This window comes from Mirounga angustirostris, unplaced genomic scaffold, assembly GCF_029215605.1.
Source record: "Mirounga angustirostris isolate CCGP_5_RB_7025 unplaced genomic scaffold, mMirAng1.0.hap1 SCAF_4, whole genome shotgun sequence".
Classification (NCBI taxonomy): Eukaryota; Metazoa; Chordata; class Mammalia; order Carnivora; family Phocidae; genus Mirounga; species Mirounga angustirostris.
The window spans coordinates 181,028,985-181,053,785 of NW_026991712.1; the positions used below are offsets into that span (position 1 = coordinate 181,028,985).

The 24,801-nt window shown below is 42.4% G+C and overlaps 1 protein-coding gene and 1 pseudogene across 7 annotated transcripts in view; both read right to left on the reverse strand.

Annotated features, from left to right (window-relative positions):
* VPS13D (vacuolar protein sorting 13 homolog D) overlaps nt 1-24,801 on the reverse strand; it is a 246,078-nt gene that overhangs the window by 152,185 nt on the left and 69,092 nt on the right. For 5 of the 7 annotated variants that reach the window (XM_045898674.3, XM_045898670.3, XM_045898669.3 and 2 more), the window contains 11 exons: nt 23,029-23,241; nt 19,597-19,862; nt 18,067-18,200; nt 13,739-13,894; nt 12,378-12,588; nt 11,782-11,856; nt 9,281-9,487; nt 8,018-8,107; nt 5,275-5,415; nt 2,851-2,973; nt 392-466 (listed from right to left, as the gene is read on the reverse strand). In XM_045898674.3, coding sequence (XP_045754630.1) covers nt 392-466; nt 2,851-2,973; nt 5,275-5,415; nt 8,018-8,107; nt 9,281-9,487; nt 11,782-11,856; nt 12,378-12,588; nt 13,739-13,894; nt 18,067-18,200; nt 19,597-19,862; nt 23,029-23,241 — 1,691 coding nt within the window. The remainder of the gene's footprint in view (nt 1-391; nt 467-2,850; nt 2,974-5,274; nt 5,416-8,017; nt 8,108-9,280; nt 9,488-11,781; nt 11,857-12,377; nt 12,589-13,738; nt 13,895-18,066; nt 18,201-19,596; nt 19,863-23,028; nt 23,242-24,801) is intronic. The other 2 variants (XM_045898673.3, XM_045898671.3) reach the window with 1 other exon arrangement.
* LOC123860771 (U2 spliceosomal RNA) lies at nt 21,989-22,203 on the reverse strand (annotated as a pseudogene).

Here is a 24,801-nt window from a genome sequence, read left to right on the forward strand (position 1 = left end):
CTGATCATGATAACTTCTACTCCACAGAGCCCCTTGCATTGCCATAAGAATAAGTGTTCACTGAGGATTCTATAAACAAAGACCTGTAGCACTGCCTGACGGAGAATGCTCTGCTCCATTTCCTCGCTTTTCAAAATGAGAAACCCTCCGATGCTGGGTATTTCTGCCCCATACACTGTGGAGCTGGCTCCATACCCTCCGAGGGTGAGGGTGGACGGAAGACACGGCACATTGCCCGCTCCTGATATAAGGCGTCATATTCATCAGCTGGAAGTGCTCTTAGTACTCAAACCTGGGGTATCCCATTCAGCTCCCATTCACAGAAAATTGATGTACAAGGCAGTTCTTCAAACAGGAAAATAAAACAAGCCCTCGCTTGGCTATACTGTACCTCTAGCATAGATCTGGTGCTCTAGGTTAGTCAGACTGGCTGTACTCCTAGTTCTAAGGTAGACAAGGGGGAGGCCTGGTAGACAGGAGAGACAAAGTTAGAGGGTAAGAATAAATATAGTGAATAAGAAGACTCACCTCCAAAACATAAGCACAACGAGAGTACATTACAAAAATAGCAAGCACCATGCAGTTCCAGGATCATTCCTGTCAGTGACTGCTAAGAGCTAAGAAAGTACATGACAAAGCGAGCGGGACATTTTTATGCTAGCTTTTACTGTGGAGGATGTGTCACAGCAGCGTGCTCCTGTTTTTCTCAACGGGGGAAAGAAAACATTGTCAACATTCTCTTTAACGGAATGACAAGTCTTGTGAGGCTTTTTCACTTGAAGAGCGTGTATGCTCTTCAACGGCGTGGAAAAGTTACCGAGACCGGTGGCAGCTGCTCTGTTCCGACTCGGAAAAGGCAGTGCTGGTGGCGTGCTAATCCCCCGGGGTCCCGAAATTTCAAGGGAAAGAGTCAGTCTGCATTCCAAGTGTAAACAGTCTCCACCAAGGAGTTACGGCATAGTATTACTTATACCATAAATTAAACATGGAAGGTTTTAGAACGTTTACATTTGACATCTCCATCAAATGTCCTTTGAATACCAAACTAACAAACTGCATAAGGGGCCATGCCATGCGGGTCGACCTGCAGAAACGCAGCCCTTACTGAACAAAGCCAACAATGATGTAAAAAACGAGGCCACTGTTTTCTTTCCCCTGCTAAAGAAATAGTGAGAAATCAGCAGCTCCCTTAGGCTGAATTTCATTTTAAGGATCTCTGTTTCAAGGGCTCATTTTGAAGCTGGCCTGAATGAAATGTACAAATTTGGGGGTGGGGGGGTGGGGAGGTGTAACTAAATGTTCATGAATAGGAGGACCTGAAAGATGTGATCTGTTCAACAAGGTTCAAGTCTACAGACTTTCAAGACAAATCCCCACAATTAATTTAGTAGACCTGTTAAAAGAATACAATCCCATCTGCTACACGTGGTACCGCCCAGGAACGTCCAGTAGGAAAAAAGGTTTGGAAATTCAGGTATACTCACGTATTGTCTAATTAAAAAGATTTACTTTTGCAAGCCTAAGTAACCATAAAAAGCTGTCAGTAAATAAAAATCCAGCTTTAATTTCACAACGGCATTTAACACAGAGAAGGCAGCTTATTAACTACAAAGAAAGAGGAGAAAGTGGTTTTTTTTAAAAAAAGGTGGAGGGGTAGAGACAAAAGAAAATCCTTCATTGGATTCCTGAAATTAGGCCTTCCTCGTGTTTACACTGCATCTGGATTTAAGATCCCCTTGTATGAATAATAATTTCCAAAACATACTCTCTAGGACACATTACATATTACAAAGATTATTTAGAGTCTTCTGGGTAGACTGTTACATTCTTTTTACACACAAATTGGGAAGGTTACAGGAGCCAGACTTGAAGCTGATGATATCTGAACAGCCCTGGCTCCTAAGCAATGACCTTGAGACTCAGAAGCAACAACTGGGGAATACAGAGAGCAAATATAGCTGACATTTCCTTGTCCCTCCTTCCAGAAGTACACGGCAGATAGAGAGTCCACTTCTACACCCTGAGGAGAGATGAACCCGTTCAAATACTTCACAAACTAAGAAAATCCATCTTCCCGTGACATGTTTGCAGACCAGATGGAATATTTAGGCATTCATGAGCTATGTGAAGTCCAGCCAGGACTCCCCAAAGAAACCACACTGAAAGAGTTGGGGCTGAGTTGAATTTGGAGGACAATGGCTTATGGAACAACTAAGGACTACACGGTTGGCGGCCCCATTCTCCCCAGCTCTAAGGAAATCAGAGCTCCATGGTGAGGCATTAAATAAGGAAAGAAAACATCGTTAACAGAGAACAAACGGACTGCTTATTCTTCAAAAGGCTGGGTATTCAATTCTTTCCCACTTTATGAACAATATGGAGCCCTCCTTTTAACAATTTCTTCCATGTGGGATCCTGCCTGCCCTCCCCTCAAGAATATATCCAAACTCTGCACCTCTAGATTTGGAAAACCGAAAGGATAGCTTTTAAAATCCAGTCCAAAAGTCCAAATCAACTGGAAAGCTTTGCCAAGTTAAACACACTGACCAGTGGCTGATCTTGATGTGTTTCAGGTGCACAGCTCATATGCAATGTTACCAGAATTTAGAAGACTGTATATTGCACATCTTTTCTCTCCCACAAAGGTGGAATTGGAGCCCATATTAAAAATTCAGTATTTTGTGCCAGAAAAATGTCTCCTGCAAAGATTAAAACAGAACTATAGAAGACAGTCAGAATTTCCTGTAGGTTTTTTCACAGAAAATGATGATTCTATTTGGATTTCTCAATGAAACATGACTGTGTTGGTCAACAGTGATTTACTCAGACATGTGTAGAGAAAAATCTTACTTTGTCCAAAGCATGGAGGATCCACTGAAGAGCCCATCCAGTCTTCTGATGTGGTTGAATCTATCTCCTTTTCCTGCTTACAGTAATCTGCCATCCACGATTCCTTGGTACTTACATACTGGTCTAGAAAGAATTCCCCAAAGATATTAAGTATGGAAATAGAAAAGGTTGAGGGTTCAAGTCAAATAATTTCTATTCAGCAAAACTAGCTTTTGTTGAATGCTAACTGCGTGCTAGGCGCTCTGCTAGGTTCTCAGAAAGTCTGTCCACTGGAGAACTCAGGCTCCACTGGAAGAAATCAATGTTAGCCAAGCAACCATCACCACAGAACCATAATGCGGAAGGAGCTAAAACAAGGACATCAATAAAATTTTACAGGAGCACAGAACAGGGGAAGATTCACTCTGCTCTGGCAGAAGTGGCAGAGTACACACCAAGATCCACAGGAATCTTCAGAGGTGTGGGGACCTTTGTTCTGGGTCGTGAGGAATGAACACAGGTCAGAGATCAGGAGTTTACCTACCAATGGGATTAAGGGTGTGGAGACATCCCAGGCCAAGAGAACAGCATATACAAAGATTTTATTTTATTTTGAAGATTTTATTTATTTGACAGAGAGACACAGCAAGAGAGGGAACACAAGCAGGGGGAGTGGGAGAGGGAGAAGCAGGCTTCCCGCTGAGCAGGGAGCCCGACGCGAGGCTCGATCCCAGGACCCTGGGATCAGGATCTGAGCCGAAGGCAGCTGCTTAACAACTGAGCCACCCAGGCGCCCCTACAAAGATTTTAAAGACATGAAAGTACACAGTCCTTTTAGAAAACACTGAATACCTTGGCGTGACTCTGGCCCAACATACTAGGGTAGGGACATAGCAAAGCAGTCTAGAAAAGAGAAATAGTTTGTGAAGCGTATGCTATGTCATGCTAAGGGACAGGGTTTCGAGACAGAAAAACCAGTGAGGAAGCTGTTTAAAAAAACAAACAAACAAACAAAAAAACACCCATCTCAGGAAGCTGAAATCTAGCGGACAATTCTCCAGGAGTGATTTTACAGTTTTGAGAGGAGAAATATAACGGGAAGGGCAGGTTAACAAAATAATTATGATGCACCACCCCTGGATAAAGACCTTTTCTACTAATTAAGGTATGATATTTTTTAGAACAGAAATTATTGGTTTCTGGTTTTCATTTCCAATAGTTGGCTATATATAAGATTTACTTAAATACTAAGAGGTTACAGTAACATTTCCGGGTTTCAGCACAGTATTAGGAATAAGGAATTGGAGGTGAAAAAACAACAGCTTTACCAGAGACAAGAATGCCTTTTGGAAGCCATTTTTAAATAGACAGATGCTCATCAGAAATATCAATAAAATTCTTTTGTTGGAAGTAAGTTCTTTTCTATTGTAGCTTTCTAAAACACCACCCTAAACTTTATCTAAACTTCCAGATGAACACATTATAGAAGAAATGACACAGGATCAAAATAATACAGTACAGAAGGATTGTCAGATCAATTATCTGGGCAAATTTCCTGAATGAAATCTGATAACGTAAAATGGTGGTTTTATAATTTGGGGATCAATGAACTTATGGTCTCATTTCACTATACATTCTCTTCATCTCATTCTGACATGGAATAAGCCAATGGATATCCTACGAGCCTCGATCACACGCACTGAAGAAAGTTCACAGATGTGCAACAGTAGGGTTATCACTCAGATAACTACAGTATTATCAAAAATCAGATCATGTAGATCAATAATTCAGACAGTGAGTGTGGGTTTTGATAGCAAAGGTAGGCAACACCTGATTGCATGATAACATTACTCTTCTCTTAGATGACATAAATACAAGCATAGGGTGGTTCCGACTCACCAAATCGAGTCGGGAACATACATTTCAAGGTTTTCAAAGAAATGTTCAGAACATGCAACGTTAGCTTGGCAACCCTTCAACCCAGTGATTTTCAGAGTCAGGTCAACATGATAACTTGATGGGACACAGTGCAGGCCATTTATCCTACTGTAAAGACAGTATCAAAACTATACCTTTTAAGAATTATTCTGTGTGTGAGTAGCCCGAAAGAAGTGAATCTAAACTCACTCCTAGGACATTTAAGAAAAACCTGTGACCACGCATCATCAGGGAGAGAGTTCATCCCAAACAGAGAGAGAGTTATGTTTCCCAAATAGTCTGAGCTCTTGCTTGATCACTGATAGCATTAACAAGGGTGCCAACTCTGCAGCAATGGGCTGAAAAGAACCATGAGGCCCGGCTAGGGTTTATCAGGAAAGCAGCCTCGGTGAGTAAGTGATGTCCAGTGTGGGCCCAGGTATTTGCTAAACCAGGATTAACAGTCTTCTAGACAAGGAACTTATGTACAGAAAGGTACTGATCTTCTAGAGACAACTTTCCACTCACCAATTAGCACAGAGGTGATGTTGATATCCAAACGGGGTTTGGCCTTGGCTTCCAGCTTCAGTCGAGGAGGATGGAGACGACTAGCTGCCTGCTGTTGCCAAGATACAGAGCATGGCCATGGCTCAATAAATGGCTCCCAGCCTAAGAGAACACAGGAAATAAGACATCTGTTATGCAGATATCAAGAGTTTATAGGGGAACACTGTTCACAAATGCTCAGCAAGGACAAACTACAGCTTAACAGCTTTCTATTTCCAATGTGATTTCACAGTGAAAGCACCATCTTCAGCTACAGGTCACCCTACAGATGTCTGTGCTGTCTAGAGGATGTGAGTGGAAGGACAGACACGTGCCCCACATGCTCTTCCAGAGGTGGGAGGAAGAAGGGCACGGAGTATATGTGCCCTCTCTCTTAAAGAGCAGGCAGGATCTGCTTTTGATCCCCTCAAGGTAGAAAAAGGAGTTTTGGACTCAGGATGCAAAAGTACTACCGGTGGCTGAAGTAACCCTTAAATCTGATTCTCCTGCCAACATCAAGAATCCACCGATTGAAGAAACAGGTACAGCATAACTGGATATTCATCAACTTAAGTTTTTCAAATTTCTAATCTTAAAATGTCATATGTACAAAAGGTATGGAAATAACGTCTACGTGTGATTTAAAGAATAAAATTACTATAAGCACTCATGCAGCCACTATTCAGCTTAAGAAACAGAAAATTAAAAGTCCCTTTGAAGCCTGAGTGCCACTCTCCCGTGTCAGGCCCCCTTCCCACCAACCCTCTCCCACCCAACCCCAAGTAAACATTAGTTTGCAGCTTTAATCATTTCCTTGCTCTTCTTTATAGTTTTACCACACACATGCATTTCTTCAGAACATGCTGGTGAGTTTGTCCTACTGGGGATCTTTACATAAATGGAATCCAGCCATACGCGTTCTTCTGCAAGTTTCTATTTTTGCCCAACAGCGTGCCTCTGAGATTCACTCACATCACTGCCACATAGCTGCGGCACACTTATTTTCCAGTGAATTATAATCCACTTATGGATACACCACAATCTATGTATTCATTCTACTTCTGCGAAATATTCGTTGAGGCCGCAGCTTTATAGCTATGAGGAGGAACACCACCACAGTCTCGTACTTGTTTCCGAGCACACGTGGGCCAGAGAGCCTCTGGGGTATAGACCTAGAAGGAGTGTAATGCTTATACTCAACCTTGCTACACGTCAGATTGTTTTCCAAAGTGGTTGCACCAACTTCCAATTCTAATGGCTAGAAGTTAGAGTTCTGTGGCTCACAGCAGGGTCACACTTAATTTTTGCCAGTCTGCTGGATGAGAAAAATGGTACCTCCCTGTGTTTTTAAAGACTCAACTTTTCAAGACAGTTAATTTTTAACAGTTTCCTTTTTTTTTTTTTTTTTTTTTTAAAGATTTTATTTATTTATTTGAGAGAGAGAGAGAAACAGCATGAGAGGGGATAGGGTCAGAGGGAGAAGCAGGCTCCCCGCTGAGCCGGGAGCCCAACGTGGGACTAGATCCCAGGACTCCGGGATCATGACCTGAGCCGAAGGCAGTCGCTTAACCAACTGAGCCACCCAGGCGCCCAATTTTTAACAGTTTTCTAACTAGACTCCATCAGCCACAGATCAGGTGATTGACCAACAGAAATCCAATCCAATATGTAACATCAAGTAAGTACATTTGTCTCCTCGCACCATTTGGCACTTAGTGACCTGAATGTGTTCACACAACTTTAAAACTAAGCAAGATTTGCTCTGGGAAAATATATGATTCTCAGAAAAATGGCTTCCATATGCCCTGTAAGAGTCTCTCTCAACTAGTAAGACTTGGATCAGTATTCTAAAGTTAAACATGCTAAACGGTTAGGAAATCAGAGTGCTACCACTCTTAGAAAGTGAATCCAGAACACGGAGAGGAAAATGCTAACTAACATACAGAAGTAAATGCGACACGTACTCTAGAACCATCGGCGGCAGCAGCACAATTAATGACGCTTCGTTCTCCAGTGAAATCAGAGAGAGCGGTCGCTCTGAGGCCTAAGCCTTGGGTTGTGCCACTCTACTTTGTCCACACCTACTAAGAACTCTCTTAAGGCAGAGAACTTCACACTCAAACTGCTCAGCCCTAGTTTACCACACCGCCTGAATGTCCATGTGTATGGGCCCTTACCTTGATCCTCCCAGCAGATGGAAAGAAACCTGAAAAAGCTTTGCAGTGTTATCCAGGTTCTATGTCTCCAGAAGAATCACCTGCTCTGATCAACAATGTTTTGCTTGAGGGAGTAGGGTATGGCAGATTATACATTATCACTGGCTCAGGATGCTTCTAATGAAACAGGTCCAGCGAGGAGGAAGGATGCTTGACGTGTAAAATGCTTATGGTCAGAAATCTCCCTTGAAATCTAGCTTCTATCAGGGCCAGACAAATGATCCTTTGCTCCTGAGCAATTCCATGTTCTAGAATGAGCCAACCTCCAGCATCAAAAAGAATTAACTAGGAAAACTTCTTTTTAAATAACTCAGTTGCAACATATCAGATATGTCAGAGAAAAGAAAAATCTGTGTCTTTTGTGCCTAGGCAGTCACTTGTGTTTCACCTTTCCCTGCTCAGCCCCACCCACCCCCTTTCCCTCATGCAAAATTTATGTAGAAAGAGGCCCAGGCAAATACTGAAGTGTGGTTTTTAAACCCCATAATCACATACGCTTAGGTACTGACCTGACAGAGCGCGGTTGTAATAATCTCCGGAGAGGGTGAAGTGGGCGTACCCTTCAGGGCTAGCTCTTGCCTGCTGCAGAAAAGTCAGACCTGCAAAGAAAGCACACCTTACAGCAGCGGCGGGGCAAGAACAACCAGAACGTTCTTTCTTGGATTAAGTCTCAGTGAAGAGACGGACGTGAAACATAGCTGATACTGATGACCTCACAGGAAAGCACATGCAAAATCTTGATATTTTGTTCATCATGGGCTTTCTGCACGAATTCTGATTTTTTTAAAAACACTGTGTTAAAATGTTATTTGTCTTAATTCCTGAGTTTCTTGGCACCCCTTTCACTGTCGTGCCTGAGGCAAAGGCCTCCTCTGCCTCCTTCCCGTCCCAGCCCAGCCCCGGAACCCACGTGTCTCTGTGTATCTCAAGTCTGCAGGAACATAAAAAACAAATATGAGCTCAAAATTTTAAGATTACTATAGAAGAATAAGAAGTAATTATTCCCCGCAGAAGACAGTCAAAATTCCAGCTGTTACTCTCCACCACGTGGCCCGTGTGGGGCCTTAAAGCACACGGAAAAGGAAGCCTCTCTCGTGCACAGAGGCCCAACTCAATCCCCGGGACAGAATCTCCCTTGAAGGAAAAAGAGGCTGGCAAGGTCAAACAGTGGAAAATTGAATGTAAACCCAGTGGTGAGATTTTCACGTACTCTCCACAGAAGCCCCATCTAACACTGCCTGAGATGACACGGTTGAGGAGGAGGTTCTCGTCCCCTCGTCCCCTGCTACTGAAGGACAGCTCTCAGGGCCCTAGGAGGACACTGTGAGGTGAACGTTCTAGTAAGACTCTGTGTGCTTTCTTTTCAGACATACATAGGGCAGAGCATTTTCTGAGCTTATCTTTTAAATGCCTCTAATAACAGGACTCCCTGTAGTCTTTAGATACATAAAAAAATAAACAAAACGGAGACATCAGGAATTATTTAGGTAGAGCTGTTAATATAACAGAAATTTCATCAATGACAATGTCTATTATTCCCAAACTAGAGGCTGAAGGCCACATATGGCAAATAAATACACATTTCTTTAAAATATAAATAATGAAAAACAGATGTAAAACCATTATCTAAATTTCACCCATACTGCTAAGTGGGGAGCATGAGTATCTCACACACACACACACACACACACACACATACAAGACTGGCCCCAAATAACTCAGCTATCACTGCAAATCTTCAAGACGAATCTGAACATCAGGAAAACACTCACGGGAAAAGGTGAGCTCAGCCAGAGGGACGTCACAGTCCATGCAGTCGTCGATGAAGCAGATGCACACGCTCTCGGCTTTCACCTCCACTCCAGAGATTAGCCGCGCCACCACGGGCCCCTGGCTCTCGCGGCCACTTGAAGCCAAGGAAAGAGACTTCAGCGGTTCGGCATTCTTGAACAACCAACTTGCTGCCTTTTTCAGTTGGCCTTCAAGAAAATTTAAAGGTGATCAGTTCAGCCAGTTTGCACAGCTACTCAAGCAGCTCATAGAGGAAACGTTTTTGGGAACCTACTGGACAGCCCAAGAGAACCCTGCTCCCAGATGTACTTACTCTTAGACTTAAAAAGAAGGAAAAAACTAGCATAATGATAGGCATTCTACTTCTAGGCAAATAGAACGAAGCCCCCTTGCACACCTTCCACTCAAGTTCACCACCCTTCGTGATCTGGTTCAAAATGCCTCCAGGAGCCATCCCTCCTCTACTAAGACATCTGTCGGAGGAGAAGAGAGGAGAGGAAGAGACAGGGTCCAAATTCTAGATGTCACTCGGTAGGGAAGTATGTAGTCTTGCGTGTACTGATGTGCGACTTGGTGACTGTTCTCAAATGTCTTACTCTGTACATACCTTGTCTTCTCTACCAATCAGGCATTCCTCAAGAACAAAGAGCGATGAGAAGGGCATGTGCGTAATATACAACCGTTAAAATAACAGCCCCCTGAACACTACCAGATTGCTAAAGCTATAAAGGAGAGGGAATCAGTGCAACCCCATATCTATAAATTACTAGAGGCCAGTACACGGCACAGGGATAAGTGGTTAAGGGCACACGCTCTAGAAGAAGATGGCCTGGCTTCCGATTCCAGCAGCCTAGAGGATGCTGAATCTTGGGCAAGCTACTTGGTGTCTGTGCCCAACAACACACACTCACAGGGCTGCTGCAAGGAGGAAACAGACGAGTACATGGAAAGTTCTCCTACGAGCAGAGCCTGGCACGTATCAAAGACTCTATTGATATTAGTTGCTGTTATCGTTTTTGTGACTGATGGAATGACACCTTAGCTACTAAAGAAATAAGTTAACAAAAATCGAAAACACTCTTGGAAATTAAAAAGAAATGTTGTGTTAAAGAAAGAGAGAAAAGAATAGAAAATGGAAACACTAAGTTAATTAAACTAACACACAGTGACATCTAGGTAAAAACAAAGCTAAGGAATGCAAGATAACTAGATCCGCTTTCATTTTTTTTCCAGAAGGAAAAAGGTATAGTTAATGTGAATAATCATGTGGCAAGACTAGCATTTTCACACCTAATTGGTTGGAGTTCAGCCTGGTACATTTTAGAAAAAGATTTGTCAAGTTGAGTAAAAAGCCTGAAAAATGTATCTACACCCTTTGATCCAGTATTTATACTACTAGGTCTCTCCACCAAGGAAATAGTAAAAGAGACAGACAGAAGTTCATACCAAAAAATATTTATTACAGAACTGTGTATATTTAAAGAATGAAAAACAAAGAATAGTTAAAATGTAAAATAGTTAGAATGTAAAAAAAATTCAGTATTTATAAATAATTTTAATGACATGGGAAGATGATATTAGTATACTGTAATAAATTTGCAATTGTAATTCAAGAAAACTGTATTATAAAAGAGGCTATACAATCGTATCTGCAGTACACTCTGCCAACATACACGATATTATACGTATATATGTACATATATACATACGGATATATATAGAAAGTAAAGAAGTAGAGAAATGTACACATAAGTACAGACTAGAAAAAAATACAGCTTTCGCTTTATCTCCCTGTTTTAAGAAAAAGGGCAACACAGAGGAAGGTGGTGGTAGAAAGAACACAGGCAGACTTGGCTTTCAGTCCATGTTAGCCCCTCACTAACAGGTGGACCGCAGACCAGTTTACTTAACCTATCTGAGCCAGTTTCCCTACCTGACCTGAAGCAGGGATAATAATGCCCACCGCGAAGGGCTATGAAGATTCCACAAGAAAACACAGGATGAGGCACACGGGAGCTCAGCGGTCATGCCTACCAGATCACCACCATTGCCATGACCACCGGCAACACTGGCTAACAGCATCAGAGCACCTGCCATGTGCCAGGCACTTTCCCGAAGTGCTTTGTAGACAGTGCCTATTTATATCAAACCTCCAAGGGAAGTCCTCTTCTCCTTTTTCCAGATAAGGAAGCACTGGTACAGAGAGGCTAAGGGACTTGCCTAAGTCACTAATACGTCATCAAAAAGCAGCACAGTAAAGACGGGGAGCATCGGCTCCAGAGCCCATGTTCTTATCCACTATGAAATACTGCTGCTCCTCATTATGCCCAGGCCAAGATCATGGTCAGCCCACAGGAAACCACAGAGGGGCTTCAAAATACAGTCCGGCTCTCTAAGTCCCCTTGTGGGACCAGTGGGGGAAACGGGAAGCAAGCATATTATCAAGATGAACAACAGGTATGGAAACCCTTGTGCGAATTACCTTGGCACACCAAAAGGGCTTTGCGACAATCATCCATGCTGAATCCAAGCTCCTGCAGTCTAGCCAGCTGTAACTCTAGAAAAAAAAGTACATAATTTTTATAAATAATTGTACGTAAATGAGTCCACTGACTAATTAAAGGGAAAAAAAAAAAAGAAATTCAGAAGCTTGTATAGCTACAACATTCCATTTCTCTAGGCAAAAATGGGCTCCGGCCTGGAGACTTACCAAAGTTCACCCTGAAATTTTTAAGAGTCTTTTCCCTATAGTGACTGTGTTTGTAAAAGCTTAAAACTGAAATTTAGTATTATCCACATAACAATGGAGGGAAACTCAATGTTTAAAACTAAACCTTCGCATTATCCACAGAACTCTGGAAGAAGTGGTAAAAGAAAAACTAGTGTAAGCTAGAGCAGTCGGTTTGGGGTGTTGTATTTGTTCTTAAAATTTTTTAATTACAGCATCATACTTATAATTACACTTAATGGCATACACTTATACTCTGAACAATTTAATTGTGCAAAAGACAATCTTAACAGTTAACCAGAAGGGGAGCTATTAGGCAGACTGAGTGGGTTTCACAGTTCAACACCTACCCAAGACAGGATCTAGGGTATGTCTTGTCCCTTCTCTGATCTCCTCTCCAGCCCGAGACGTGCCGGAAAGGTAACTGCTAATGGAGCTGGTCTCCAAGGCCACTGGGTCCGGCGCTGCAGCGTTAGCTTGCTCTGGGATGGATTTTGCAATGGCAAGAAACAGCTGAACATCATTGTAGGAGAGTCTAATATCCAGGGCTTGTAACTGAATCTAACAAAATTGAAAAGGTGGCAGTTTTTTCAAGTTGCATTTGCTTTTACGCCCACACCTCTCACGTGTATGTATAGTTCCCAACTCAAGTTCTAGAAGTCCCACAGACACTATATTAATTTTTCATTTTGAAGACTGGAAAGATCTTGAAAGTAAGCACCAAGGACCATGAGGTAAGACATCTCTGCTACGAGGTCGGATGTTTACAAAACTGCACCAAATAAAAAATAAAAAGCTAGGAAATTTACTACAGCAATGAATATTTCAGTCGGATGATTTCCTTACAAGGAGATTAATCATCAAATAAGAGAATTAGAAAACGGCTCTGGATCACCTATTAGCAGCATTCTGTGAACCCATTTTGCTTTGATCAATTTAATTTTTTTTTAAAACTCTGAACCCAACTGACCACTCAACAAAAAGTTACCTCTTCTCTCTCCAAACATCACCTTAAATGAGTCCAGTGCCACACTAATATTTCCCCATATCCAGCCTCCCTCCGACATGAACAACACAGAGGCCGGCAGTAAGCAATACAGACACCAGCACAGGACCACCTAAAACTGGGGTAACTGCTGGAATGTCTCGGGGTGCTACTTGGTTGACTACTTATTCCGTCTTTAAAGATTAAAAAACCATGGTTCCAATGGATTAATTGTTCGTCCTCGGCCAAGGAATAAAACGCCACGTCCTTTCGCCTTCCTTCCCCAGCTTCACCTTGCATCCTCTGTGCTCCCACATGCACGTCTTTGTCCTGGTGAGACCTCCCTCTGCTTCGTGTCGGCTGGGCCCCTTCGCCCCTGACTTAGCTTCTTCCTAATGTGGGCTGCTACCCTCCTCTGCCTACTGACATCCTGTCCCTCTGCTCAGACTCGCCCTACCTTTGCTTCCACCCACAAACCAGATTCCTCCCTCTGCTGCGTTCTGCTTTCTGTCAACTTTCACAGAACTTCAAGATGATACCAGACAGTGAACGGGTCTTTTATTCTCCACAGGACTGAAAGATTTTCTAGGACAGAGACAATGTCATATTTCTTTTGTATTTGCCTAAGTGATAAAAATATTGAGTTCAGCAGAGCAAGTATGTCACGTTCAGGCACAGGCAGTGTTTGAGAGTGTATCGATGTGTCTATAGATTTTTCATCATTACCTCTAAGATCGGTGGGAAATCTTCACTATTGAATGCATCCATCAATCCTGAACTATTCTGGTAAGAAGAATTCCCCACCAGCTCCACTTGAATTTGAACTGGATCAACAATTGAAAGAGCTGTATCGTGCTCATTCCCTAGTCGGCACGAAAACACCTAGAGAATGAAATGCAGTATAGGAAGAATTAATGTCTGATTTAGAAGAGTCTAAACATTAGCAGAAAAAAAACCACTATCTTGATAGCCATCAGCTCCGTGTTATCAAAAGACCCATAACAACTGATGAAATAAATACTGTCAAGAGGGGGGCCGGCATTCTTGCCCACGGCCAAGAGTGTGGGCAGTGGTTCCCCCCCAACTTATAAAAGGCAGATCACTGACACATGGCAAAAGGCCTAAAAATCTCACATCCCTTGATTCAATAATCCTACTTCTTTCTAGGAACTAGCCAATGGAAATAATGCAAAACACAGAAAAAAAAAAAATCACTGAACCATTATTTAATAGTTAATAAAAAAAAAAATCAGAGCAACCCAATCATTTAAAAGTGACAATTAAAAAGACCACATGGAATGTTACAATATGGACTATGTGAACAAGCAGCCCAATCAAAATAATACTATACCATGACTTTAAGGAAAGAAACACATCAAAATGTCAACAGAGATTCCGGACAAAGGGATTGGTAATTTTCTCCTCCCCTCCCCCAGTTTGATGTAATATAATTATTACTTTCATAATTGAAAATAAATACATTAATTATTGAAGCTGGGTGATAGGTATATAGGGGCTCATTATATTAATCTGTTTACTTGTATATGTTTGAAATGTTCTATAATAAAAAGTTTAATAATAAACATATTTATGGAGAGAGAGAAGGGAGAGAAGACTCCCATTCTAGGACCAAATTATCTTTGTACTTCAAGAACAGTACAGAAGACCAAAATCTATAAAGAACTTATCAAACTCAACACCCAAAAAAACAAATAATCCAGTTAAGAAATGGGCAGAAGATATGAGGACATTTTTCCAAAGAAGACACCCAGGTGGTCAACAGACACATGAAAATATGCTCAACATCACTCATCGTGGGGGAAATACAAATCAAAAACCACAATGAGATACCACCTCACACCTGTCAGAATGGCTAAAATTAACAACACAACAAACAAAAGGTGTTGGTGAGGATGCAGAGAAAGGGGACCCTCGTACACTGCTGGTGGGAATGCAAACCGGTGCAGCCGCTCTGGGGAAAGTATGGAGGTTCCTCAAAAAGTTAAAAATAGAATTACCCTATGATCCAGAAATTGTACTACTAAGTATTTGCCCAAAGGATATAAAAACATAGATTCGAAGGGGTACGTGTTCACAGCAGCATTATCAACAATAGCCAGGGGCACCTGAGTGGCTCAATCAGTTGGGCAGCCAACTCTTGATTTTGGCTCAGGTCATGGTCTCTGGGTCCTGGGATCAAGCCCCGAGTCAGGCTCCATGCTCAGCATGGAGTCTGCTTGAGGATTCTCTCCCTATCCCTCTGCCCCTCCCCCATTCACTTTTTCTCTCTCTAAAATAAATCTTAAAAAAAAACAAAAAACAAAAAACACTAGCCGAACTATGGAAACAGCCCAAGTGTCCATTGACTGCTGAATGGATAAAGATGGGTGTGTGTGTGTGTGTGTGTGTGTGTGTGTGTGTGTGTATAGTGGACTATATTACTCAACCCTCAAAAAGAATGAAATCTGGTGATTTGCAATGACATGGATGGAGCTAGAATGTACTGTGTTAAGTGAAATAAGTCAGTCAGAGAAAAACAAATACCATATGATCTGACTCATATGTGGAATTTTAAAAACAAAACAGAGGAACATATGGGAGGGGGGAAAAGAGAGAGAGAGGGAAACAAACCATAAGAGACTCTTAATGATAGAGAACAAACTGAGGGTTGCCGGAGGGAGGTGGGTGGGGAGGGGCCAGATGGGGGATGGGCATTAAGGAGGGCACTTGATAGGATGAGCACTGGGTGTTGTATGTAAGTGATGAACCACTGAATTCTACTCCAGAAACCAATATTACACTGTATGTTAACTAACTAGAATTTAAATAGAAATTTGAAAAAAAAGGAAAGAAAAAAAAGAACAGTACAGAAGAAAGCATTCATGTTGGTCTCCCTTGTTTCATCCCCTTTTTTGGGGGGTTGGGGGCATTTCCTAGTGCTGTTGGAAAACATGTGAAACCAAGCTCCTTTACTATATTCAAAATCAACTCATTTGGCTTCCTTTATAAATTCTCCCCCAATGATGTACCGGGGCGGCGGTGGGGGGCGGGGGTGGTCTTAAAATTTAGATCCAATCGTGCTGCCTGAGGAACAAGACTGAAAGGAATTTCCAGGAATCTCAAATACTTTGCCATATAGTTTTTCTAAGACTTTAGAGCAAAAAAAGTTTCATTTTCCTTTTTTCTTCAGGGCCTTCTGCTACACAAAACTCAGTTGTACCTGACAGTTCATTAATCAATCACCAACATTTTCCATTCAAAGCTGGTACTGGAGAGGCCTGGAAAGCAGACGAACTACAATTTCATGATCAACTCACATCACACCAGCATGTAAATCCTTCCTCTCAAACTGAGGTTTCTTTACATGAGAGAAACAAGTAATCAAGAAGTGAAATCTCTACAGGTTTTATTCAGCTATATCTGATGAGAGAAAAAAAAGTGTCCATATGCTGCTGACAGTGAAAATAAGTTTTGTTCATTCAACCTCTGAAATACCACTGGGAAGAATAGGGCATGAAGAGTTCAATCATAAAGGGAAAGGAAATGATGAGTAACCTGGACCAAATATTCTAATATTATAACAAGAGGAACGTTAGCAGAGATCACTGGATTAAGAACACTAGAGAGAGGGGCGTCTGGGTGGCTCAGTCGTTAAGCGTCTGCCTTCGGCTCAGGTCGTGATCCTGGGGTCCTGGGATCGAGCCCCACATCGGGCTCCCTGCTCGGCGGGAAGCCTGCTTCTCCCTCTCCCACTCCCCCTGCTTGTGTTCCCTCTATCGCTGTGTCTCTCTGTCAAATAAATAAATAAAATCTTTAAAAAAAAAAAAAAAGAACACTAGAGAGAAATAATAATCTGCCTCATTTCTCCTTCTCTCTCCACAACCCCTGACTTTAAAAGACACAGAGCAGGGCGCCTGGGTGGCTCAGTTGGTTAAGTGACTGCCTTCAGCTCAGGTCATGATCCTGGAGTCCTGGGATCGAGTCCCGCATTGGGCTCCCTGCTCGGCAGGGAGTCTGCTTCTCCCTCTGACCCTCCCCCCTCTCATGTGCTCTCTCTCTCAAATAAAATCTTTAAAAAATAAATAAATAAATAAATAAATAAATAAATAAATAAAAGACACAGAGCAGTTTATACTTAATATTGCATACTGTAATGTTCAGGCTACGAAGACCACTCCAATGCAAAGTATCTCCTTCATGAGATTAAATTAGAGCCTCAAGAGCACTATTAGAGACTCACTCCATTAGGTTATGCATGCCTCTCTAGAGATATCCTTTTTTTTAAAATTTTATTATGTTATGTTAATCACCATACATTACATCATTAGTTTTTGATGTAGTGTTCCATGATTCATTGTTTGCGTATAACACCCAGTGCTCCATGCAGAACGTGCCCTCTTTAACACCCATCACCAGCCTAGCCCATGCCCCCACCCCCCTCCCCTCTAGAACCCTCAGTTTGTTTCTCAGAGTCCATAGTCTCTCACGGTTCGTCTCCCCCTCCAATTTCCCCCCCTTCATTTTTCCCTTCCTACCACCTTTTTTTTTTTTTTTTTAGAGATATCCTTTTACAGATTAGATATTCCTAAAAGGACTATACATAAAATCCTTCACACCTTTTATAAACAAGTTGCCAAGACCACAAAGCCCTAGGTCTTCACAGAGACAACTCAACGCAGGGACGGTGACGTGGGGAAATGAGGACCACTTCCCCAACTTGACTAATTTGCCCAGGACTAGACCCGTAGATGCTGAGGGCAGGGGAAGGGCCTGACAGAGTACTAGGGACTAGAAGAGTCTCGCCAAACTTGTCAAGGGATGATGTAAGAGCAAGAGGTCCAGTCTCTCGGCATATTTACAGCCTGACACTGGAGGACTGATTTCACATATAAGGATAACCTGGCAGATTTGAGGACAAAACGAAGAGGGGGGGCCAGAGTTCACTGACTCCATCAATTATTCCCCCTAATGAAAGCTGAGGAGGTAAAATTCTCTTCGAAATGCTTCCTCTTAAGCCAAACATTTCATTTTTTATCGACACATAGACTTCTTACCTCAATGCCAAACAAACTCCCTGAAAAGGGGCGATCGACAAATCGTGGCTTATAGGTGAGCACAGTGGTGCCTTTGAGAATAATGGCATTGGTATCGAAGCAGGACACATCTTCAACCACCACAAACTCCGTGCCTGGAAAGGACAGTATTATCAACCAAGCCAAAGCTGGGAAGCTGGAAAGCACCACGCTGTTGCAAACTAGGCAATGCATTTACACCGGGGGGGTGGGGGGGTGGGGAACAACACACAACATACAACACGTTAGCCAACAAGACTTGTTCTCCAGGATGGTTGTCGACACTCTGCTTCACTGCCACCCTGAACAAATTCTCTGTATCTGGCCAGGCCCAGCTGAGCCAAAAGAGTACAGCACAGGCAGAAAAGACAGGGATGCAGTTTCTTTTCTCTCTTTAGAATGTATTTTTAAGGGGTGCCTGGGTGGCTCAGTCGGCTAAGCGTCTGCCTTTGGCTCAGGTCATGATCTCAGGGTCCTGGGATCGAGCCCCATGTCAGGCTCCCCGCTCAGCAGTGAGTCTCCTTCTCCCTTGCCCTTTGCCCCTCCTGCCCCCCTCACCCCCCCCACTTGTGCTCTGGCTTGCTCTCTCTCTCTCTCTCAAATGAATAAATTAAAAAAAAAAATCTTTAGAATGTATTTTTAAGCTAAGTCTCCTGGGAGGACTATGAGATACTTCAGAAGCCCAGGAAATCATCCCTTCTCCAAGCAATGACCTGTTTTAAAATCCCAGAAATAGATACACGTCCTAATGCTGGTCAGGCAGTGGAAAGCACATCATCTACATAGCTGTTCAAGTTGTTTATAAAGAACATATACTAATTTAACGTAGATTTTTTAGAAATTACTAAATGCAGTTTTCTACTCGTTTGTACATGGCAAATTTACTTTTCATTTTCATCAAAATCCATGTTTAGACTGAACTTTTGAAACTAAATCCATTTAAAGCGCACTGCGCTGGCCAGTTTCTTCCAAACCACTGAGCAGTTGTTGGGCTACATCACAAACACAACAGACACACAAATACATACAGATCTACTAGGAGAGTTCGCTAGTTAACAAAAACCACAGTAAATCTGTTTGTAAAGGAACATATTCTTTTTGTAAAGAAAATAACGATCCCCTCACTTATTTATCTTTACACAGATTTTCACACATCAGATTTGCCTAAACTCAGTAAGGCACATCTGTTAGAGCACTGAAGATCAAACGGAAAATTGAAGCCAGATTTAACACTTGGGGAAAACACCACTGGCCAGGCAGTACTCAAGCTGGGCATGTGCCATGGACAGGCCGAGCAGAGGGCCCAGAACCCTGCAGCCTGAATGTGAGCCAGCAGTTTACACCAGAAAATGGAGGTCAAGAATTTCGACACCTGTTGGTCTCTTGGTCTGTATGCAAATGTGTAAGTGCTCACATCAAAATACAGAGGTGATAGAAAAATCATCCTAGAAGATACATATTGAGCCTAACATGCATACTGAGAATCAGTGACTCACACCTACATATGCTCACCTGTTACATTGACCTTGACCTCCAGGTGCCTTTCAGTAGACACAGGAAGAGAAGACCGCTTGGTAACTACTCCACTTTTCACAGTTTTGGGGACTACAGCAGATTCACTGCTAGAGTTACGGTGGCGAGAAGGAGTAACATTAGTCTGTTTCTTAATATCGCTGGGAGTGTGAAGAAAATCATGGACTAGCAGCAGCCAGTCAAATATGAGGAACACGCGCAGATTGTTGAGAACTACCGTAAAACAGGATGAATCCTTCGTAGATCTGCAAGGAAAAAGATTAAAAAAAAAAAAAAAAAAACAGGAAAAGAGAAATGTATTTTATTAACTTGCAAGTATACTACTCAGCATGGGTAGGTGTTTTTCCAGGATTTTTTTAAATTGACCACTCTGGGTATCAATAAACTCTAAACATTGGTTTAATAAGATATTCAGTGTGCGTTTTCAAAAGCTAATCACATTTTTATGCTGTAAGAAAGCAGTATAGTGTCATCCAGCAGTTCTCAACCAGGAGTGATTTTGTCCCCCAGGAGACTTCTGGCAGTGTCTGGAGACATCTGTGCTTGTCACAACACGGGGTGGGGGCATGGTTTGTTATGGGCATCTAGTGAGCAGAGGCCAGGGATGCTACTAAACATCCCGCAACGGACAGGACAGCCCCCCAGCAAGGAAGTATCTAACCTAAAATGTCAACAGTGCCGAAGCTGAGAAATCCTGGTGCAGTAGAAAGATCACAGGCTCAAATCCAGTCACTTACAAGTTGTGTTACCTTGGATAAGTCGCCTACCTTCTCTGAGACTATTTCCTCACTTACAAAATGAGAAATATGAACACTGTAAAAGATAACAGGTGTGTGTTTGGTGAATGTTAGATGCTTTCCCTATAGGCTATTTCAAGATCAGTGAGGCACCCTTTCTTTGATGTTTGGGGGATCACTTCTTTACAAACATCAAATGTACATACTAGTACTAATTCTCCAGCTGGATCTGACCAGAGAGCGCAGATCTTTAGCTTGAGGAGGACAAATAAGATGACATTTATATGTGGGCATAACCCCAAGCACCCCGGAAGTGGAGTTGGCGGAAGGAGAAAGACAATACTGGTTTTGTAGGCCCTATTACCCCAAATTCTCTATTTGAGGTAAAAGCCCAAGGAGGACCCCAAGCCTCATCTCAAACCCTGGTATGGCCCCACTAGAATATGAGAGGGCAGAAATGGGTAGGACAGAAGGAAAGTGGGCTCAGGACACCTTTATATGGTTTTCTGGGTTGAACTTTGTTCTATGAGCCCAAAAGTGACTCTGGGGCTCCAGCTACTACCCGTACCTGGTTACCTCCCCTCAAAGGGGTTCCTATTCAGCAAAAGCTGATTCTGAGATGTTTTTAAGTCTGGCTTCTCTAGTCTCTTGTTTCTCCTAAACCTGGCTCACTGCCTCTAGAGAAAGGGCACAGTGATGCATGTCTCCCTCATACAGACACAGCATTTTTCACAGAAACACTTTACTCTTTTGTATTAGAGAAAAAATGTTGCCCTCAGTAAAATTTTTCCACCCCATTTTGAACATAGATCGTCAGAGTTATGCACTAACTGAAAAGTCAAAGTATGTCTGATACCCTTTTCTGGAAAATATTTCAAGCCTTTAAACACTGTGAAGTGATTTATATTTGACACACAAAATCCCAACAGAAGAGCAATTCTTCTTGAGACACAGAAAGCGTTCAAAAGTTCCTATCAAGAGAACATGTTAACCCCCTCTCACTCACAATGGTATTTCTGTTCACAAGAGCTAAGGTAAGACTTTACCATTTGGCTCCAAGAAATTACACACCTCCAGTATATAAACAGGGTAATATTTCAAGGCTCCTTGTATATTAAAAATGTGATCAGTGAGACAACTAGCTGATAGATTAGGAAGCTAGATCAATAATAATATAGCAAACCCAGAAAGAAATTGTTTCTGCAGAAGGACCAAATATTTGGAAGCCTCCTGCTCAGATAAACATCTTCAAACAAAAGAACCACAAACCACAGCCAGCCTAGCATCCGACTGCAGTCAGCCAGATCATGAGACACGCAGTGGCCACACCTGAGGACTGTCTGAAGGGACGTGGGCGCTAAGATCAAAGGCCCTGGTGCGAGTCCTGACCACTTCACTCATCCACTGTGCGACCTTGGAGAGGTACTCAATGCCCTCCTAGCTTCTACTGCTGCAGCGATAAAATTGGACAGAAGTCACCCACTTTGCAGACTTGCCAGGAGGATTTAAGTATAAAAGTAGGGAGAATGCCTGGCTCCTGGAAGGGCTCAGTAAGAGGCAATGAGCACTCTCATTTCTGAACATCCAAAAAGTTCAGGAAAAGGTCTACTTTGCTAGACTTCCTAAATGCATATGGAGAGTGACCACAACCTCTCCCTAAAAGAAATCTCAACCCTGAGAACTCACTGTGCAGCATACTGAAATATCAAGTACATTCAAGATATGAATACAAGAATAATCTTGATCTTTTTTTTTCCATGAAGTTTTCCCCAGCCTTCTTATTCACTAGTTTGTATTTACAGCATATCTGGTAATACACTTGATCTTAGCCAAAAGGCCAAGAAGCGATGGAGGATTTTAGATCAAATCTAATTTTTCACAGTTTTCAGGCCTATCCTCACTTAGCCCTAAAACCTTACAGTAGTGTATCATAAATAACACCAGCTACATCAGTAATAATAATAAGAGCTACCATCTGTGCCAAGCAACAGGTCAGAATTACTTACTTACAGAATTACTGCCTCCACCATGTGAGGTGGGTAGTCATCCTCTTCTATCTTACAGAGAAGAAAACTGTAGGTCAAAGTAGCTGAACTCGTCCTAGGACACATAGCTAGAAGGTGGCAGATCAAGGTTTTGAGCCCAGATCTGCACGATTCCAAAACATACACTCATTACACACACACCACTTCCTAGCATAATACCAGGAAGAGAAACATAATCTAGTCCAAAGAGGCTAACACCCTTTTAAATGGAGAAGTGGGTTAGCAAGATGTGTGTAGATAAATCTATAATGCAAGTCAAAACCACCTTCCTTCCTATAATTTCTATAGACCAAACGTCTTCTTTCCCCTTAAACAAGAGTCATTTCTTCCTGCCTCAATTCACTTTACATATTAGAACAGTCTACAGGGAGGTTGATTTTAAGACTCTGGTCTAATTCTAAACTTTTTTTAAGGCAACAGAGACATCTTTTGGCCAATAAATGCAACTGCAATGTGGTAGGAATACTACGTTAATACACTGTGAGTGGCACTGGTGAGCCATTCTCTATTTATCTTTTCAGTGACTCCTCAGTCCTGTGATGTTCTACAGCTGACAGAGCCTTGGCCCACCGGCCACAAAAGAAAGTTTCTTGATAAAGAAATGCAGAGTCAGGGTCTGGATCCATTACCTGTAATGCAGCTCCATCTGAATGGATCCTTGGGTAGTGCTGCTGTTCCTGGAAGGCTGAAAAATACAGCTGAATACGTTTGTCACGCCAGGACTGGCCTTCTGCCCGGCATAGCGGGTGTCAAAAGCCATCATGGAATGGGAAACCAAGTTAATGGACTTGGTTTGGTTGGAAAAGCTTTCATAGAGCAGTTTACATTTCTTGAAGTCGAATCTAAAAGGGAGAAAGCAGACAAGATACTAAACTCTTCCATTTCACAAAATTAAGTTCAAGACAACAGAACAAAAACATAAGTACACCTGAGTTTTATGAAGGAGAGTAACTTTCACTGATTTTGTTAACAGACTCCTCAAGAAGGACTTAGTGTCACTGTGCCCTCTTACTTTTCATTTCCAGGAAGATGATCTTGTCCACAGGAACTCCATGAGGAATAACGTTATCTACTATGCTCTGGGTGCGTTAGCATTCTCCTTTCTCATCTCAAGTCTGAGAAGGCTACATATGTGTAACAATCCCCGAGGGATGTGAAGGGTCCCTTTAGACCTTCACCTGTCAACTCCTAGCCTGCCTGCAGGGTTCTCTCTCCAGAGTCTGCCAAATTTTTATTTAACAACTATAGCTTCCTGGAAGCGACCAGAACAAATATACTCTTCATATAGAGAAATAATGCAACTGATCCACCAAGAGGAAGCGCATTTGATACTGCCTTTTTTTTTTTAATAACAGAGAAAGCTGCAACGTGCAATTCATAATTTATTCAGTACCATCATGACATTCCGTGCAGAATTATTTCATTCTGTAAAAAACTAAGGGCATAGCTAGTCATCGGGAAAAAAAAAAAAAAATGCTGGCTTACAAGACAATCTGGACACAAGCTTCATTATACCATTGATTCAACTGAGTTAGTTATAGGCCAGGATGGATTCTCAAGGGAAAGACAAAGAAGAGAAAGAAAGGAGTGTTTCAGTAGGGAAATTTCTAGACTTTGAAGTCCTATTTTCAAATACTGAACCACTTTTCCAGCCATATGATCTTACACTAGATTAAAAATTCCATCTAGAAAAAGAAGTCAGATCTGCCAAACCTCACATGATTGTCAAGAGGTCAAAATGAAAAGGTTATCAGGTGTGAAAACACAATGTGGTCTTCAAGGTTCCACACCAGTAATCACAGATTCTTGGTCCACCCAGACCGTGCGAGTGATACACAGAGTGAGTCACCAGGCAAAACACACCCTATCTAAAGGCAGCCCAAGTTGCTCCTCAGTGAACACACGGGCCCAGTATTGTCAAAGCTTTCAAGAGCTTTGACTCTTAAAAGAGGCGGAAATCCAAACTTCTGATGTCAAGTCCCCCAGTTTTTAAATGTTGGCCGGGGAGGCAGTGAGCAGGGCCGCTCCCCAATTAGCACTGGGTCTCCCCTACTCAGACAACCCCCCGCCTGTACTTCGGACCCCTCTGCACTCTGTGGGACCGTGCTCTCACTCCGTGAGGTGTGCGACACCTTTAAGTGCCATTCAAGACCACTCCGGGACTCTCGTCTTTCTCACTGGCACATCGAGATGCTGGCTGCCCTGTCAGCCACAGTGACCATGGCCACAGAACAGCCTGAGGGCCACCAGGGACACACAGCATCAGGAGAAAAACGTCTTCATTTTTCTCAATCACTGCTGCGTCTGCCTGTCTGTCACCTCCTTTTGCCCCCACCCCGGCAGTTTTTATTTATTATTATTTTTTGAGCTGTTGGTGACACAGCACGGCAGCAAGATTACAT